At 36.1% G+C, this 16,795-nt stretch overlaps 1 protein-coding gene across 1 annotated transcript in view; it reads right to left on the bottom strand.

Annotated features, from left to right (window-relative positions):
* Positions 1-16,795, bottom strand: part of KIF6 (kinesin family member 6) — a 154,018-nt gene that overhangs the window by 12,728 nt on the left and 124,495 nt on the right. The window contains exons 17-19 of the mRNA XM_066547877.1: positions 3,827-3,908; positions 2,729-2,864; positions 1,120-1,208 (exon numbers count right to left, since the gene is read on the bottom strand). Of these exons, the coding sequence (XP_066403974.1) occupies positions 1,120-1,208; positions 2,729-2,864; positions 3,827-3,908 (307 nt within the window). The remainder of the gene's footprint in view (positions 1-1,119; positions 1,209-2,728; positions 2,865-3,826; positions 3,909-16,795) is intronic.

Genomic DNA, 16,795 nt, shown 5'->3' with positions numbered 1-16,795 from the left:
ACACTGAATAAGAACCAAAGCAAAGTAGAGAAGACTGGAGTTGGTTTTCATCAGTTTGAGAGATCTGAAAATGTCTTGTCAGAAAACTTTAGAAGACTATGTCTATCATTTTCTATACTGATTATGGAGCATTTACTATGGATACATGAGAGTGTTAAATAAAACTTTGAAGTTATTTTACAGTTTTAAGAAAACAGTAAAACATCATTTATGCAGATGACTGTCATAAAAATGTAGGTAAAGCCACTCATCAGAGGAATGTTAATTGCATAACAAGGAGGAGAGAGGGGCAGAAAAAGAGCAAGAGAAAGGTGGGGAGGGAAAGAGGAAGAGAGAGGGAGAAAGAAGGAAGGGGAGAGAACACCTCCATTTATTGTCCTTGAATGTGCAAGAAAGTGCAAGAAACTTATTCCACAAACCTTTTATTTCATAAAGAAGCTAGTGAAATTCAAGTGGGATCCACAGTGATTAACAGTTAAAATATGGGTTCAATCAAACCTGCACAGTCAGGTATGTGGTTTCTTGCACACTACTTTCCCTGATGGTTATGAAAAACCTATTACTGCAAATTTAAATTTGAGGTGTTAAAATCAGAGGTGACTGTTGATGAAACAACCAAGATGATTACATTTTTCTCCTGTATATGACACATCACCATCTTACAATATCAAATATAATATCATTGTGGAATAATATGCTGCATAAATGTAGTACTATGACATTTTTCAGGAGCAAGTCTATCTCGGATATATATGAAATAATTTTTAAATCTCTTTTGGTTTGAAGTCCCCTACATACATCCCAAAGGAGATATAGTCTCCTCATTCACAAAACTGACTGCTAACAGGCTTACCATTTTGAGCTGTTGTGGGGCCCCTATAGAAAAGTTTCCAAGGTTCCAAGACAAACATGTCAAAAGAACTGAGGTCCTACCTTCAATAGGACTTCCAAATAATGGAAGTGAATGATAAAATTTACTTCTTTACACAATTGTTTCTGTTGTAACTGAAAATACAGTGTTTCAGTGTGGTACTTGCAAAAGCGTTCTGGACAACTTCACTTTTATTAAAAGGGCATTTTTTCCCATGTAAGGAAGGAAAAGAAAAATAAGCAATTTACCTGATAGGTGATAGGTGCTGTGAGGATCTGATAAACTGTGGATAAACAGGATTGACAGTATTTGGTGAGTCAACCATCTCTGGCTTTTCCTGCTCATTTAGATTGAAAAACAAAATTATCAGGCTAGGATTTTTTTAAAGTGCTTCATATTGGACTATAAATTTCAGTAATAACAAGGTAAGCAATGACTCATTCAGAAAACACAGAGCCTGAATCACACAGTATTTTCTCCACTTGCACAAACACTTCTGAACAAAGAGAAAAGTATTTAGGATTGGTTCGAGTATTTTTAAGCTCAAGTTACAGGTTTTTAATATGTAACAGCATATGTTCACTGATTTCAGTTTCTTAGGGAGCTCAGATGTATAGATAGGTCAAGATCTAAGAAATCAATCCCAATTATGTTTTCCAGTTCTCTAATCTTCTACTGATGAATCATGAGAGGTTGAATTGTGGAACTCTCCTTTTAAGGGATGGAGAAAAATGTGCTGCTGTGTATTCAAGAATATTACTTGCAGTGCTTTGAAAAGCCTAAATATTTAGACAGGAGGGTGACTAAAACGTCATCCTCTTTGCCACCTATATGGTTAGGGATTTTAACTGGAAAAGTATTTGGTCATGCTAACTTGCAATTAGGCTGCTTAGGTGGCAGTGTATGGGTAACTAAGTTCCCAATGTTAAGTTCTGTATTTATTTTAGGCTGTTTTCTTAAAAATGTTGTTTAAATCTATACTCATGAGACTTAACCAAAATATAAACTAAAACTTTCTTTCTTTATAACAACTTTTCCTCAAGGAGGAAATCTTCTCTTCCAGTTAATAATAAATGATTTGGGATGGACTGCACTCAGCATTCTTTTTCATGAGGCTGATGTACATTTGGCCGAGCTTTGCTGTGAGTTGCTGTGTCACTATTTGAAGACATTAAAAAAGTGTCAGGAGGGGAGCACAAGAAAGCTAGGTTGTTTCAGTAGAATGTAGTTTTCAGACTGATTGTGTTATGAACTTCCAATACACTGGTTAAAATGACAGGTCTTTAGGTCATTTTTACACAAGTCATTGCATTAACTCACTCTGTGCTTAAACACTGGTGGACTTCAGCTAGAGAGTGAGGAAACACCCTGTGCTGGGAGCTGATGATCCTCTGGGAGCCTAGGGAAGCTGAAAAGTTACTGGAGCCTTTGCAAGCAAAGGCAGCTAAAAAGTAATTTTTAGCAGTAATTTTGCAGCATATTGGCAGCAAAAAATGCAGATGAAATCATAGTTTTGCTAGCAGTAAAAAAGATTATTTTTTGCAATCTGATAATATTCTTTCAGAGTTGTTAGCATTTTGGGCCCATACTTCCCTACTAATCAAGTTGTTTGGGAGAACATCAAAAAGAAAATAGAGCAGGAAAAAAATGGGTTTGTTTGATTTTTTTTTTTAGCTTCACATAAGTATAATTCCCATTACCTTTGTCCATCTCACCTTGGCATAAGTACAGGTGAACCAGACCCTGAATTCCTTCCTTCATAGTCCTTTCTCTCTAGTCAATTAACTACTTCTTAAAGAAATTATTGAAGATGCTATATTCACAAGAAAATGGAAGAAATACAAAATTATTTCATACCTGGAATTTTTTTGCCTCTTCAGACCACCAGACCTCAAAGTCTTTTTGCACCTTCATCTTCACTTTTTCCATAAGAAGCTGTAGGTGCTCAATCTCTACCTTCAGTCCTTTGAAGCGACTGTACACTGTTTTATAGCTAATATGAGAAGAAGAAAGTGTATTACAGAATTTCCAACATATATCTGAACAAAGGTTAGTCCTACCTAGAACTGTTAGAGATTTAAACTATAAAATAATGTATAATAATCAGAGATGCAAAGGACACAGACAGATGGTAGAAGGAAACATCTCATATCTTACAAAAGCTTCACAGGACAGTAAGTGCAAGAAACTTATTCCACAAACCTTTTATTTCATAAAGAAGTTAGTGAAATTCAAGTGGGATCCACATTGATTAACAATCAACTATGAAAATGATTTCTTTTGCATTCTCAACATGTTACCATTAATAAATAACTGGTGTCTGGGATTCAGATAGGAGCTGAGACTGGTTCTCCTGATGGAAGCTTCATTAGCTGCAAGCTTCATTACTCTCCTGGCTAATAGACACTTGGAGATTTACCAGGAGTATGAAAGAGCCAGATTTTTTCCTCAGAGATTGTGAATAACAAATGCCAGCAAAATACTTCATATTGATATCCTTGTATCTACTTTTTTTAATCCTCCTGGCAAGGATTGGTTAACCAATGTGTAATCTGCATATTATTTACACTTAGTGAGTCCTGTATAACCTAAAGGGTTTCTTTAGGACAAGAAAGGCAGGACTTTTCTGAATCAACCCAAAAGGCTCACAGTACATTTGGATTCAAACAACAGGTTGAAAACACTAATCCTCAGGGAGGACATTAAGCTGTTTTTATTTCTTTTTAACCTTTAGCTCAAGCATAAATTTTACCTCTCTCATCTACTGTGGCATCTGACAGACAAACCAACAGCATATACACAAATTTAGAACTATTAGTGAACCACAAAGCTGATATTTTTAAAATGTCAGAGAAAACCCTGAGGGTAGCTGCATGTACAGAATTATAATTGGAATATACTATCAGTATAATTTATCTTCTGAAGGATGGTAGAAATCTGAGGCAGAAGTAGTACCTTTTTTTTTCTTCTTCAATTTGCATTCGAAGATTCTCTTCTACTGGATCAAACGTTAGTTCTTCAGAAGGATTTAAAACAGCTATAAGGTAAATCAGATTTAAGCAATGACTATATGTTGTCCAAAGAAGCAACTTCTGATTAGAATAAAAACTAACTTTTAAGAGGCAGTTAATGAAATTGGGGTGATTAACCATTTCTCTCTTCTGGAAATGCTTCTTCAAATTCCCTATTTAGGCCTTAGTTAGTAGAGTACATAGTCAATAACTAGTAATTTGAATAAATTTGCTTATAATTGGGTTTTTTCATAATTAAAGATTGGAACAATAATTTTAGATATATATAAAAGCAAGTTAAACATTCATATTTGGCATAAAACACTATCAAATGTGTTAAACCACTTTTTGCAATGGTTTTGCTAACAAAAAACAAGACCAGAAACTGTTGCAAAAAGAAGAGACATCAGTAGCTCTTGAAAGAGAAATTTGGAAAGCAAAAAATTAGTATATATAAGGAAAATATCCTTATATAATTTTCAAGGTAAAGGATAACTAAGGAAATACCTTAAGAGTAGCCTAAGTTAGCAGCTTATGATTTCCCTATCCTGTAACAGAGGTAATTAACATGCAATACACAATATGCTTATTCTGAGAGATTGTGAAACAGTCTTTCCATCACAGTTTATATGTTCAGTAGTGAAAGGAAATGTAAAGTTACCTACTAATGTTACAACAGTTTCTGTTTCTGGGATGACTGAGAAGAGTTTTATGTTCCCAAGAAAACATGTTTGACCTTTTTAACTCAAGTAAAATTTAAAAAACCAAAAGATTTGCTGTACAATACATACAAGTTTCCACCCCAACTCTTATTTCTGCCAAGAAAATAAATCCTAAGTCAGTCTGTCACGAGGCCTGAGGAGCGCACCATCTCTTCAAGGAGAGGAATTCTGTCTGGAACAAGAGGGCAGCAGTGATCCCTCTCTGCCTGTCAGCACACCAGCTGAAACCATTAATCTTTTGTAGTAGCACCCTATAGCTTAATACAGATGATGTTGAAAAGCATTTTATTTCATTACTTAGCTAAAGCATGTTAATACAGACAGTCAAGGTGGACAAAGCCCATGAACAAGTCTCATTTCATACATTGAAAGGCCTTGCTGTGTGTGATTACAAAGAAGGATAGGGTGAATACATTTGTGGTGGGGAGAGTACCCTTAAAAGATAAAAATATAAACTGCTTGAAATGTTAAAGTGAACAAACGAGACAAGAGGTGGAGGAGATGATACAACAGTGATATTGTATAAGTTATACCTGAACATAACAGATAACACAAAGGTCATCATAACCATGCCAGAACCTTTAAAGAAAGGAGAAAACTTTTCCACGATTGCAAGGGATGAGGTTTTTCTGATTTCTCACATATCATCCCCAAGAGAAGGCATAATGGGGAAAAGCACAGCTACAGATGGAACTGGGAGGCACTCATTGCAGGCACTCATTGCAGAGCTCCTGAGGCTTCATGCTTTTACTTCATGAACACACAGCAGCCAGGCTTGAGGGAAATGTGCTGTTGTGGAACAAACTGAAATGATTTAGGGAGTTACTGGCTCTCAAGTGAGCCATGCTCACAGACTGTATGAGAATCTTTGTTATGTTTCCATGAATATTCCAGCCAGACCTACTGTGAGCCAATTTCAGGTTAAAGGGGACTCTCCTGAGCATGCTGAAGTGCATTTGTCCTATTTGCACAATCTGTGACTGTGTCTGAATTCAGGAGGCAGCAGCTCTAGCCCCTTACAATGAAGGGAAATAGCATGGGGTGGAAGAGTAACATCTTAAAATGTTAATGCTGTTTCTGAAGTGAGGACTTCCCTACATGAAAACATCACCAAATTATGGTAGTTATTAGAGAGTGATACAAGCCAGAGTATACCTTTCCTTCCTTGGTTTATTAGGACATCTAGTACTTGGAAAAATATTTTTATATTAGCTCTGAAAGCTCAGCCAATCTTAGGCAAAATTTTGTCACTTGTATATAAAAACAGCAAAAGAATGGTTTTCTTTCTGCTGATTACATGCAGCAGATGGGATTTTTTGGTTGCATGTTACCTTCAGAAATAATAATAAAGCCTTTTGTATGAGATGAAAACCTTTATCATAAACAGGGTCCAGCATCCTCACCCACAAATGCAAGTCTGCCCGTTATCCCTAGCTGGAGATGAAAGGCAGAAGCGCAGCTGTAGACAAGGTGAGCAGCAGAGTTTTGTGAATGGAAAGAGATGAGTATACTGCAGGCTGGTGTGGCCCCAGCAGCAGAAATAAAATCAGATAAATGGCTAAAACTTACATATCCCTGTGCACATCACTGAGTTTGGGTCACAAAAGCGGAAGAGATCTGATCACAGTGTCAGGTGAAGTCCAGTAGTAAGTCAAGTCCAGGACATGCCTGCCAGGGCACTGCTTTGTAAGTTCTCCAGTGTCTTTTCCCAAGCTGTTGCAATATCCATTTCAGTTTCTTGTCATGTCTGCTCATTGCCGCAATATGTTTGTAAACTGAACAACATTCTGCTCTAAAGACTAGACCTTTGCAATATACCTACTGTAATTTATACAAAGGATCATGGCTCTTTCCTGATGTTCCATGCAAAAAGACACCTAAAGTCTGGTGGATGGTATTTCAACACTTATGTTTCCTGCTACTTCTGCCTTCTCCTCATTCCCTGCTACTTCTGTTCTCCCTTCTCCTCCTCTTTACCTTTCCTGATGAATCCTTGCAGTGGCCTTTTTCTGCCCCATGGCTTCTGCTGCCTCACACCCCTCTCTCTCCTCTTACCAGTCCAGGCAATTTCAGCTACAGCTGAAGAAAGGAAGCTAAGGCAGAGGTTACTGGCTCACTGTATCTCATATCTAATGTTAGCATTCTTCAGTACATAGGCTCAGTCATTTTATAATAATGTTAGAGGGATGCTGAACAAATAGACTGTAAAACATAAAAAGCATACTATTTACTCACAAATTCAATTTAGACACCTAAGAAAAAAATTCTTTTGGCTACAGCTTTTTTTCCTCTAAAGAGTTTATTGTACATATCTGCCTTCCCATGCAGAAACAGAAAATATGTATTAACCACACATATGTCAAGTACATGGAGATTATGAAGCGCTGAAAAATCATGACATCAGCTTTGCCCACATACATGAAAAAATTTGCAATACATTAAAAGATGTAGTAGAGGTGCTATTGCTAAAATATTAACTATCAAATATAATTTCTGCAACTGCACAGAACACAAAATGGTATCTGCTTTGTTCAGTCAGGATTGACTTTTAATTCATTGTTTGACAGTTTGTCATATAAAACTCAGCTGCACAGTTTAGATCTATGCTTTTAGTGCATCAGCTGAGATGATTTCATTCAGTTGGAGTGTAATATCACATGCACTTTTCATGCCCCAGTGACTTCTCCTGGGCAACGAATGCAGTTGCTGCAATTTAATCCTGGATAATGCAGCCCCAGGTTTCAGGGGTGCAGGGAGGTATGACATGCATGCTTAGGAAAACATTGGCTCTGTGTATACTAGGGGCTTCTGATGGCATCCAGTTCTGTACAACAGAACTATTTTGGCAGCAGTCAGCAATGTACTGATAAGGAGTATTAGTTTCTTACATTAACGTAACTGCACATAGAGCTGAGTCGTAAAAATTATGAAACCTAAGTTATGACACCTTTTTTAAGAATACTGAGTCCTCAGATGAAAAGAGACTGGCAGAGAAGAAGAGACTGGCAGTGCTACACTTGGTAGGGAAATAGCTGGCAAATTTGATGCTTACTTTAAGGTTAACTGTTTTTGCTTCATCTTCATATACAACCTATTTGGTGAAGTGAGCACAGGACACAACTGATACCAGCTGCCCACATAGAGATGAAGGTGAGCTCTGCATGAGGGGACAGTTCATAGGATAAGAGTTTTTAATTTTTGGTGCTTTTTTTCCCATAAAGAAGACTGTAAGAGGCATTTAAAGATATAATTATTAAATTCTAATAAAATGGCCAATTTTGGAGTACAGGAAGTAGTAAATTTTACAGCACATTCCACATGATCAAATCACAAAGTACCAGAGAGAAATTGTAGCACCTGCTAACTGGATCACTGTTTCAAAGCCATGTGGAAAGTATGGATGAAACACACTATTTCTAGAATGATACCAAGTGTTATCACCATAGTTTACTACAAACTGGCAACAACCTGAAATACTCTGGCAGATTCTTGTCTATAGTCAGAAAATTTTGCAAGAAACTCTCTGTGACCCTGAACTTTATACTCTCTGGAGTGCTCATATATTTCTCAACCTGAGTGTATCCTGAAAGTCAAACTCCTAGGGATTTATTGTCTTGTGCCTTGCCCTCCAGCTGTACTTTTGCAGTCAAATATTTTCATTTTTTTTCACTGGATAGTCTTGTGTTTATCTGCTTAAATTTATAGTCACTTGAAGTAACCAAATTTAGAATTTACTTTAGTATCCCATTAATATATTTACTGCATTATTTATCAGCTTTGCAGCTTTTGGCAAACTCCAGTATTACTGCTTTCAAAATGGACATATGTTGAAAGTTGATTTTTTTTTTTTTAAAGGAATATCTGTCTATCATTATTCAGGATCATCTTACAAGTAATTCTCCTCTTATTCTTTATATTTCCCCAGGGCCATGTCAGCCTATGTTTGTCACTGGGCACCATGTGTGTACCTTATACAGAAGCAAAGATGAGTACGCACAATGTAACTCAGGAGAAGATGAAAATACCCTGATGTCTCGATGAGTTTATATTGTGGGTTTAGAGCAATTTTCTTAACCCTAATATAATAGATTTTTAAAATTTTCAGCCAGTTTGTCATAGAGTACACTGAAACACACTGTCCTATTTTCAGCATTTTAAAAGTTAATGGATGTGCAGCGGATTAAGGACATGTATTTTGTTGATTTTGATCACTGAATTTAGTAAAAGTGTCCATTGGTATGCTGCTTTTTAAATCTTTTTTTGTTTTGTTGGTTTTTGGGTAACATTGCATTGCTTACTGTTTTACTGGCTTAATACTGGCTCAAACTAACTTCCAATGCACACCTGGCAAGCAGAGCTATTTTTCCCATCTCAGTGAGCTGTTTTTCCTAAATACAATCACACTTTAATTCCCTTAAGTTTCTTCTTTGAAACTAGTAATCTATATTTTTTTTTCCTGAAAATACATGGCATACAAAATAGGAGGTGTTACCTTCATGTCAGCTGCACTTAAGCCATGCAAGCTTCTAAAACCATCATGGCTAAAAATTCCCTGTTGCTTTCCAAATATACAATTAAAATAAACTGGGGAAAAAAAAACCAAAACAAAAACAACAAAGCAGCTTCAAGTTTAATATGTTCCATACATGCCAGTTAATCTAGTGAAGCAGTAACATAGCTGGGTCTTAGCCAGGAACCCCCTACAAACTCAGATTCTTGCCTAAACTTAATAAATACTTTTTACCATTTGATTACATGTGAATCCTCTCGCATCATTTATCTTGTTCATAACATTAGATAAAATCATACCTGATATGTTTGAATGATCTTTCTCTGCCTCCCAAGAAGGGGTGTGATTTGTCATCCATAAGCTTTGAAGTTTTGTAAACATTAATTTCTACAAAATCCAAGAGCTGTCATGGAAAAAAAAATTAAAAATCTCTTTTCTAAGCTTTGTCATGAGACATTAGGAATACCCCACCACCAAAATCCAGACTGCAGTTCAATAGGCACCACAACTTTTGTAAAGTAATGTCTAGTCAAGAGAAGGATTTGACTGAAAATAATATAGCACAACTTTCCTAAGAATAAGACACACCTAAAGGTGCTAAAGATGTAGTCAACAATGAGTGTCACAGATTACTGGGCACAAACAACATACATTGGCAAAGGCAGCAAAGTTTGTGCTTGCAGATCACATTTAGGAATGCAATGCACAGAGCAACTGTGGGATTAATTCAATAGGCCTAGTGTTTTCTAAAAGTAAAGGGGTGTTCTACCTGCATTCTGCATTGAACTGTCTGTAGACATAGAACTGTACTGTGATTGTCATTACAAATGCTTGTGACAATGCACAGAAGCATTTATTCTGGACTGTACACTAAACTTATAGCAATGTCATTTGAAAGAATATTAAGGAAAAATAAGCATACATGCTTATCCTTAATTGCTTCTGCTTCAGCTGTGTATAGATATAGATGGGCCATGAAAGTGATGTTTAACTTCAAGTTAGACAATAAATGAGGTTTTGAGCTTGATTCAAGAAATGAATACTAACCAAACAAATGTATATGGCTGTACAAGTCTGAACAACTTTGATCTTTCTGCTACTTTCATCTGTAAGAGAGTAAAGGAAATGCAAAGGAAAGCATCATTATTTGTGAAATCATTATATTATGAGCATGAGGTTGCACTATAAATTATTTAGTTTAACTCTTGGCTCAAATAAAACAAAAGATGTTGGGCTGAGGCTCCTCTATCATGGATCTAATTTTATTTCTATGCAAATAGCAAAGAGATGTGCTAAGACACCACCTCAGTTAAGTGTAGAATAAAGACAAAAGTAATACAGAAAGTTTAGTTTCCACTCTCCCACATGGCTACTCCACTGTCCTCTAAAAGTTTCCTAAATGCTTTATTAGATGTTGGTATTATGTATGAATTTTCTAGAAAATTTCTGAAACTACAACTATAGGATTTAATGTCACTAGGAATGTCATTCTTTAAGAAGATTAATTTTGATGTTGTTCTCTGCTCTGGCATGTGTATTAGATTAGGGCCATGTGCAACTTGGGCAGTTGTAGGGACCAGATTATGGTTTTGGGACCCCATATCCCTACTGGCCACACTCCTGTCCCACATGGAGTGCCATGCTTTTACTGGTTCTCCCATGCCCATACCTGCTGGCTGCAGAACAGCTAGGCTGTCTCTGCTGTGCTACCAGCTCAAGAAGGAACAAGAAATACAGAGGTATTTAGGGAGTTCTCATAGCTCAGTTCTTTCCTATGACCTGTGAAGGAAAGGACACTGGGCTTGAAGTTCTGGTAGCTGTTGGCTAAATTACAGTGTAGTGTGTACTGAGAAGAGACAATCTTGACATATCCAGAAGCAATTACAACTTAACCACAAGATTCTTACCTGGAGATGTTGTATCCAACCTCTGCACATTTGTAGGATATTATTAGCTACTTGTTCCAAGTAATTATTTATATGCAAACATTTTTCAGCAAAGAAGGAATGAATTAATTTGCTTTAGCTATTTCAGCAAAAAATAAATGGCAGAAGTTTTTTTACCAGCCCTGCAGGTTGTTCTGAAATGCTGGGTATCACACTCACTATGCTATTTCATTGTTCACCCCTTGTCCTGTCCTTTACATAATCAGCTAGATAGAAATTTCTACTCTAGGTCTGACCTTGAAAAACTCACATAAATACAGATGTAAAAGAGCTCCATTTGTTGTTTACAGTTCATTAGGTTACAGAAATTTTTATTAGAGAGATCTTTCATGGAGAAAACCTTGACTGAAACAGAACTAGTCAAGCTGTCCAACACACCTACTGGACATTGCCAGAAGAAAGAAGCCTACAGCACTTTAAACTCTGCATTATTCTTAGTTAAACTTTTACCAGCTTTTTAGAGCCAAAAGAGAGATGTACTCAAAGATATACTGAAGATAAGAAAACAAACTTAGGCCTAGAATCTGTAGTCTGTGTGCATAGAACCAGATTTATTTTGTGTTCACTCTACCTCAAGTCCTGTTTTAGAATCATAGAATCATTCTGGTTGGAAGGAACCTTGGAAGCTTGTGTGGTTCAAATTGATCAAGGTTTGGTGAAAACTGAACCAGATTATGTCCAGACATCTTGTGAAAACTCCATGAACAGAGATTCTGCAAACTTCTTTGATGACTTTTTCAATGTGTAACTACCCTCACAGAATCTTACTATCTTAATAGACCAAACTAGAGAATTGAAAGCTTCATCTTCAGATTCTGTCTTGTTAGACACCAGAAGGAATTTCTAAATAATAATACAACTCCCACTGAACTTTTCATTATTTCAGAAGTGCTTACTACAAGAAAATTTACAGAGACTGCAAGCTGTTCCAACAACAGTGAAATGCCGAAGTCAATGTCAAAAAGCTGAGTACTGGGTAGCTGTGCCACAAGTTCATGACTCCTAATAAAAATATCACTTGATCCAAAAATGTCTTTGCTCTTTTCTGAGGTCTGATCGCTGTATTTGAGTGGGTCACATGAGAAGTTTAATAGGAACACACAAGTAATCTCAGAATTTTCTCTAACAGTTGAGGAGGACATAATTGCAAAGACTTCCAGTAAATATCAGTATTCTCTTTCTTGAAGACAAACTGAAAGAGAAGACTCGTGCCTGCCTCTAGAATTTAACCTTGGACATACTAAATCCTGCTAAAAAAATTAATATAAAAAATACAGCAAAAAAATAAAACTACAAAACACTCTAGAAGGACTGGAGAGAAACCTGTGGAAAGAAAAGTCTGTGTGAGATTGAGGCCTGAAGGGACAGGTGGAAGAAGTGCCGTCTTATTAGAGCATACTCCTACAGTTTTAAACTTAGTTCCCATATAATACTGGGAAAATCCCGAAACATATTACCTAAGAAGAAACCTCAAGTGCTGTGGTAAGGCATCATTGCAGCTTGTCTAGCTGCTGCTTTGAGTCCATGGCTTTTTTCCTGATTGTGATTATCTTTACAGAAGAACTTGGCAGATACAAAAATAAAAAAACTCTTCAAGAGCTCATAGTTTCAGCCATAAACTATGCTGACTTGAAGCACAAAATAGCATGCAAAACCAAGAGAGTAAGTTTGTTACAGTGTGTAGCTTCACAGTTACCAAAGGATATAGTCTAACAACTTGTAATGTCCAAATAACTGCTTATATATATATATGTTCAAAATTAATTGTCACTATAGTGTTGCAAGGATTTGATTAAAAACCACTTTGGTAAATATTTCTAAAAGTATCTAATATATTTCAATAATTGTACAAAGCAAATTCAAAAGTATCTGTATCTTTGGCAGAGTAAAACTTGTTAATAAAGGCAAAGCGGTACTGATTTCGAATTTTCATCCAGTTGTGATATTGGTATCTTTGTCTTAACAATAATGAAAAATAAATGTCCCTTTTAGCAAGCACAATCTTACCAGCTTTCTGTCACTCACAATTCCTATTTCCTTTGAAACAGACTAAAGAAATTAAATTCATCTCTAAAGAAAATGCCTTGATGCCACTAGAGGTCACCCTAGGAATAAAAATCAGTGTGCTGCATGCACAAAAATTTCTACAAAACCACCACTGCTGTTTGACATTTCAAGCGCAAATGTACAGAAGAACATAACACACAGAAAGTTCGTGAAAATTTTGTATTCCTAAGAGAAATCTTTCCCTTATTCTGAGGCTATTGTAAATTGACTACACTGGTCTCTAGCATATTTTAGCTCTTGGATGCCTGGTAGTACTGGGAACATTGCCTTATCACTTTCAAAAAACAAACAAACAAACCCCCAACAAAACCCGAAAACGCAACCAAGCAAAAAAACAAACCACAACCTCCTTGAAATTATGGACTTCAGATTATTTCTCTAAAGTGCTTTATTTAGCCCATACATAAGATATCAGTTTTCATGATGGTCTTAAAACAGGCCATCTATTATTCTCCATGGACTATGCTGGATTTGTGTGGGAAAACACAAGCTGCCAGTTTCCTCAGCTTCTGTCATTTTGTGATTGAAAACACTTGTGTCTCTTCATTTCATGGCATTAGTAGAGATCAAGACTCTTCTGCCTCATATGAAAAAAGTTAAATATCATCTCAGTTACAAGATGCAAAGCAGTGAAAGAAACCAAGTTCATTTTATTTAAATATGGATTTATTTAAAGAACAGATTAACTCTGATGCAAACCAGCAGTTTGGAAGTGCTATGTGCTTTCCATTCACACAGATCATAGCAGATGAATTCAAGACAGTCATAATTATTGGACTAATTAATGTTATATATGTCTAGGAGAGGCTGCAAGGGTTGCAGAGAGGACTACCATACACTTCCTGAACATATATCCAGAGCAGATACAAACCATGGTGGACCAGCATTTCTAGTGGCATGAGCCACATTGGAATACTTCAATGATGGGTTGGATGAAATTTTGAGCAACCTAATATAGTGAAAAATGTCGCTCCCCATGGCTGGAGGATTAAACCTCCTTTCCAACTCAAATCATTCTATGATCTGACACTGGAGAGCCAAAAGCAGCAGTTCACCTTTGTAGCTTTTCTGATATGCAGAATTTTGTCAGACAACATATTTGCGTCTTGATGTTGGATATATGGTAGTGGCAGCATCAAAGCATTGGAGGAATCATTGCTTGAAATACTTTCCTAAGATTGGCTGGAATACTCCTGCAGGAGTACCCTGATGCATTCATTATACAGCACTGTCTGTCCCCTGTGCTGATCATGGTCATTCACTTCTAGACAAGGAAAGGTGAGTAAGCAGAATGAAACATGCTATAAAGAAATATACAGCAAGGAATGAAAAAGGGCATAGACTGATACTAACATCTTTAGAACAGGCATCTAGCTTTGAAAATGTAGGAAAAGATGGTACAGATAAAGCTGTAAAGGCAAGAAAGATAAGCAGGAATTTCCATCTCTTTGCTTAAAACCAAATATGTGTTACAAATCCAAATATAAAAATAACATGCCGAAATCTTTGCTCGCAGGCATTTGCCACACCAAATCAAATGCTGGTATGTATTTTCAGGGATTGAAACATATCTGTTGTTTCTGAAGCACTTCGTCATTTTATTTTTTATGAGGAATCAGTTTTTCAAGGGAATTTTGCTTAAAAAAGAACTGGAGAACAGCTCTTTGAATAATATGAGAAATATGGAATCTTATTTATAAATTTCAAGTTACAAAACCTAGAAAAACAAGTGGTTTTCTTATTTGGTTTGATTGACGTTTTTAAAGAAAATATTGATAAAACTGTGCCTTAATACTGAAATCTGTACAAGGGATGCAAATTCCTTACAAAGATCCACGTGTTCTTTTTTTGTTTTTTCAATTCAAGTAGCTTTACAAATACAACAGAGTTGGACAATAATTTGCTCCTAACAAACCTCCTCAGAAGCAAAAAGTTTTGCCATCAGGCTCCGCATTTTACAAAAATACTAACTTTAAAGCATCATAAGATAATGCTTCACTGGAATAAAATAAAACATCAACTTTTCTTCTAAAACACTGCAAACTCCAGGGAAAGCTTTTCTTTCCATTATTTTCTCCCATCTTTTCCACCCTGAAGTGTGTTTGTGACCCAGTGTTTTTGCTGTCAATACTTAGGCAGTGTGCACATTATTTCATTTTAAATACTACTGAAGTGCAGTTAAGCATGCAAAAGGAACTTTAGATCCTGCCTAAAAATGCAGTTAAGTGTGTTACTCTGAAAGATTTTAATAAAGATAACTAAAATTATTTATTTGCATAATAAGGTATTTTTTGCAGTTAATAAAGATGAAAGACACACTGAGATGAATCCTTGCAAATGTACATAAAATATTCAATGTTTCTGGTAGTGTACTGACAAACTTTGAACATGCCTTGTCTCTGATGATACCTCCCCTCTAATTGTGTCCTTTTTTAACTCCCAGCATATGGTGTTTTAAAAGAGATAGCTAAGAGCAATGGGCTGAGTAGTGGTGTTTTCCTTCAAAAAGAAATCCACATCTTAAGCACAGCCATAAGGGAAACAGATCTACACTTTTTCAAATCAGACTAGAATAGTTTCTTGAAAAGTTTTAACCATAAAATGCTTTAAGTTAATGGGAAGAAAAAAAAGGCAGATGGAAGATGTTAACTTAATGTGGTTTCTAGTTGAAACAATGGTGTGTTTTATTTCATGTTGGGATTTCAAAAGACCCTTATTAGACGTTTGACCACACAGTTTTCATTTAAAAATATCTTGATGACATTCTGATCATCAAGAAGTTCCTGGGAGACTTGGCACCTGTTACTCCTTGAAAAAACATTCATCCAGAAAGGCAGACAGGCAAACAATACTCCCCAACTCATAGAATAAATATTAAGTTTAAATATCCAGAGTATTTCAAATAATAATGTAACTACTGGAAAATACTTTGTGCATTCCAGACTCAATGAGAATAAGCAGACAGCAATGCTCAAAACAAAAAGGCAAAAACACACAGGTTGCCTGCTATGAGGTGAAATGCTAATGGAATATTTACACTGTGAATGTATAGCTGGTAAAGTCACTACTATGGCATTTCCTAAGGACATGAAAAATAATACCTACCTATGTTATGAAAAACAGCTTAGTTATTGAAAACATCATTTGAAACATAATTTTTCTATGTAGTAAAAAAGTCAATGTACAAGACCAGATATTATCATTCAGATTGAAACATATATTCAGAATATATTAGTTCATTTTTCAAAACACCGAGTAAGGAATTCTCATAAACAGCATTGCTATGATTTATCTTTATGTAACTTGTAAGAATGTTAAAAAATTACTAAATAGAAGGTATTCAAACCTAGAATGAATTAAAGAAATAATTCCGTGTTATTCTGAAGATAGCACCTTTAAATTTAACTTCAGAGGAGGGAAGGGAAGGGGAGGAGTTGGACAGGACTCACAGCTATCATCTAGTCCTCTTCAGGGCTGAGCAAAAGTGAAAGCATATTACTATTAAACAGGGTGCTCAAATACTTTTTAAACAGTCAGGTACAGGACACTGATCACCTGCCAAGGAAGTCTGTCCTTGGTAAAGCATCTTTTCCTAATATCACATCTGAGCCTCCCCTGATGCAGCTTTGAACCTTTCACATGTGTCCTGTCACTGGATAACAGGAAGA

This window comes from Molothrus aeneus, chromosome 3, assembly GCF_037042795.1.
Source record: "Molothrus aeneus isolate 106 chromosome 3, BPBGC_Maene_1.0, whole genome shotgun sequence".
Taxonomy (NCBI): Eukaryota; Metazoa; Chordata; class Aves; order Passeriformes; family Icteridae; genus Molothrus; species Molothrus aeneus.
The sequence above is the reverse complement of the archived record's forward strand: the minus strand, read 5'-3'. Positions and strand labels throughout refer to the sequence as shown.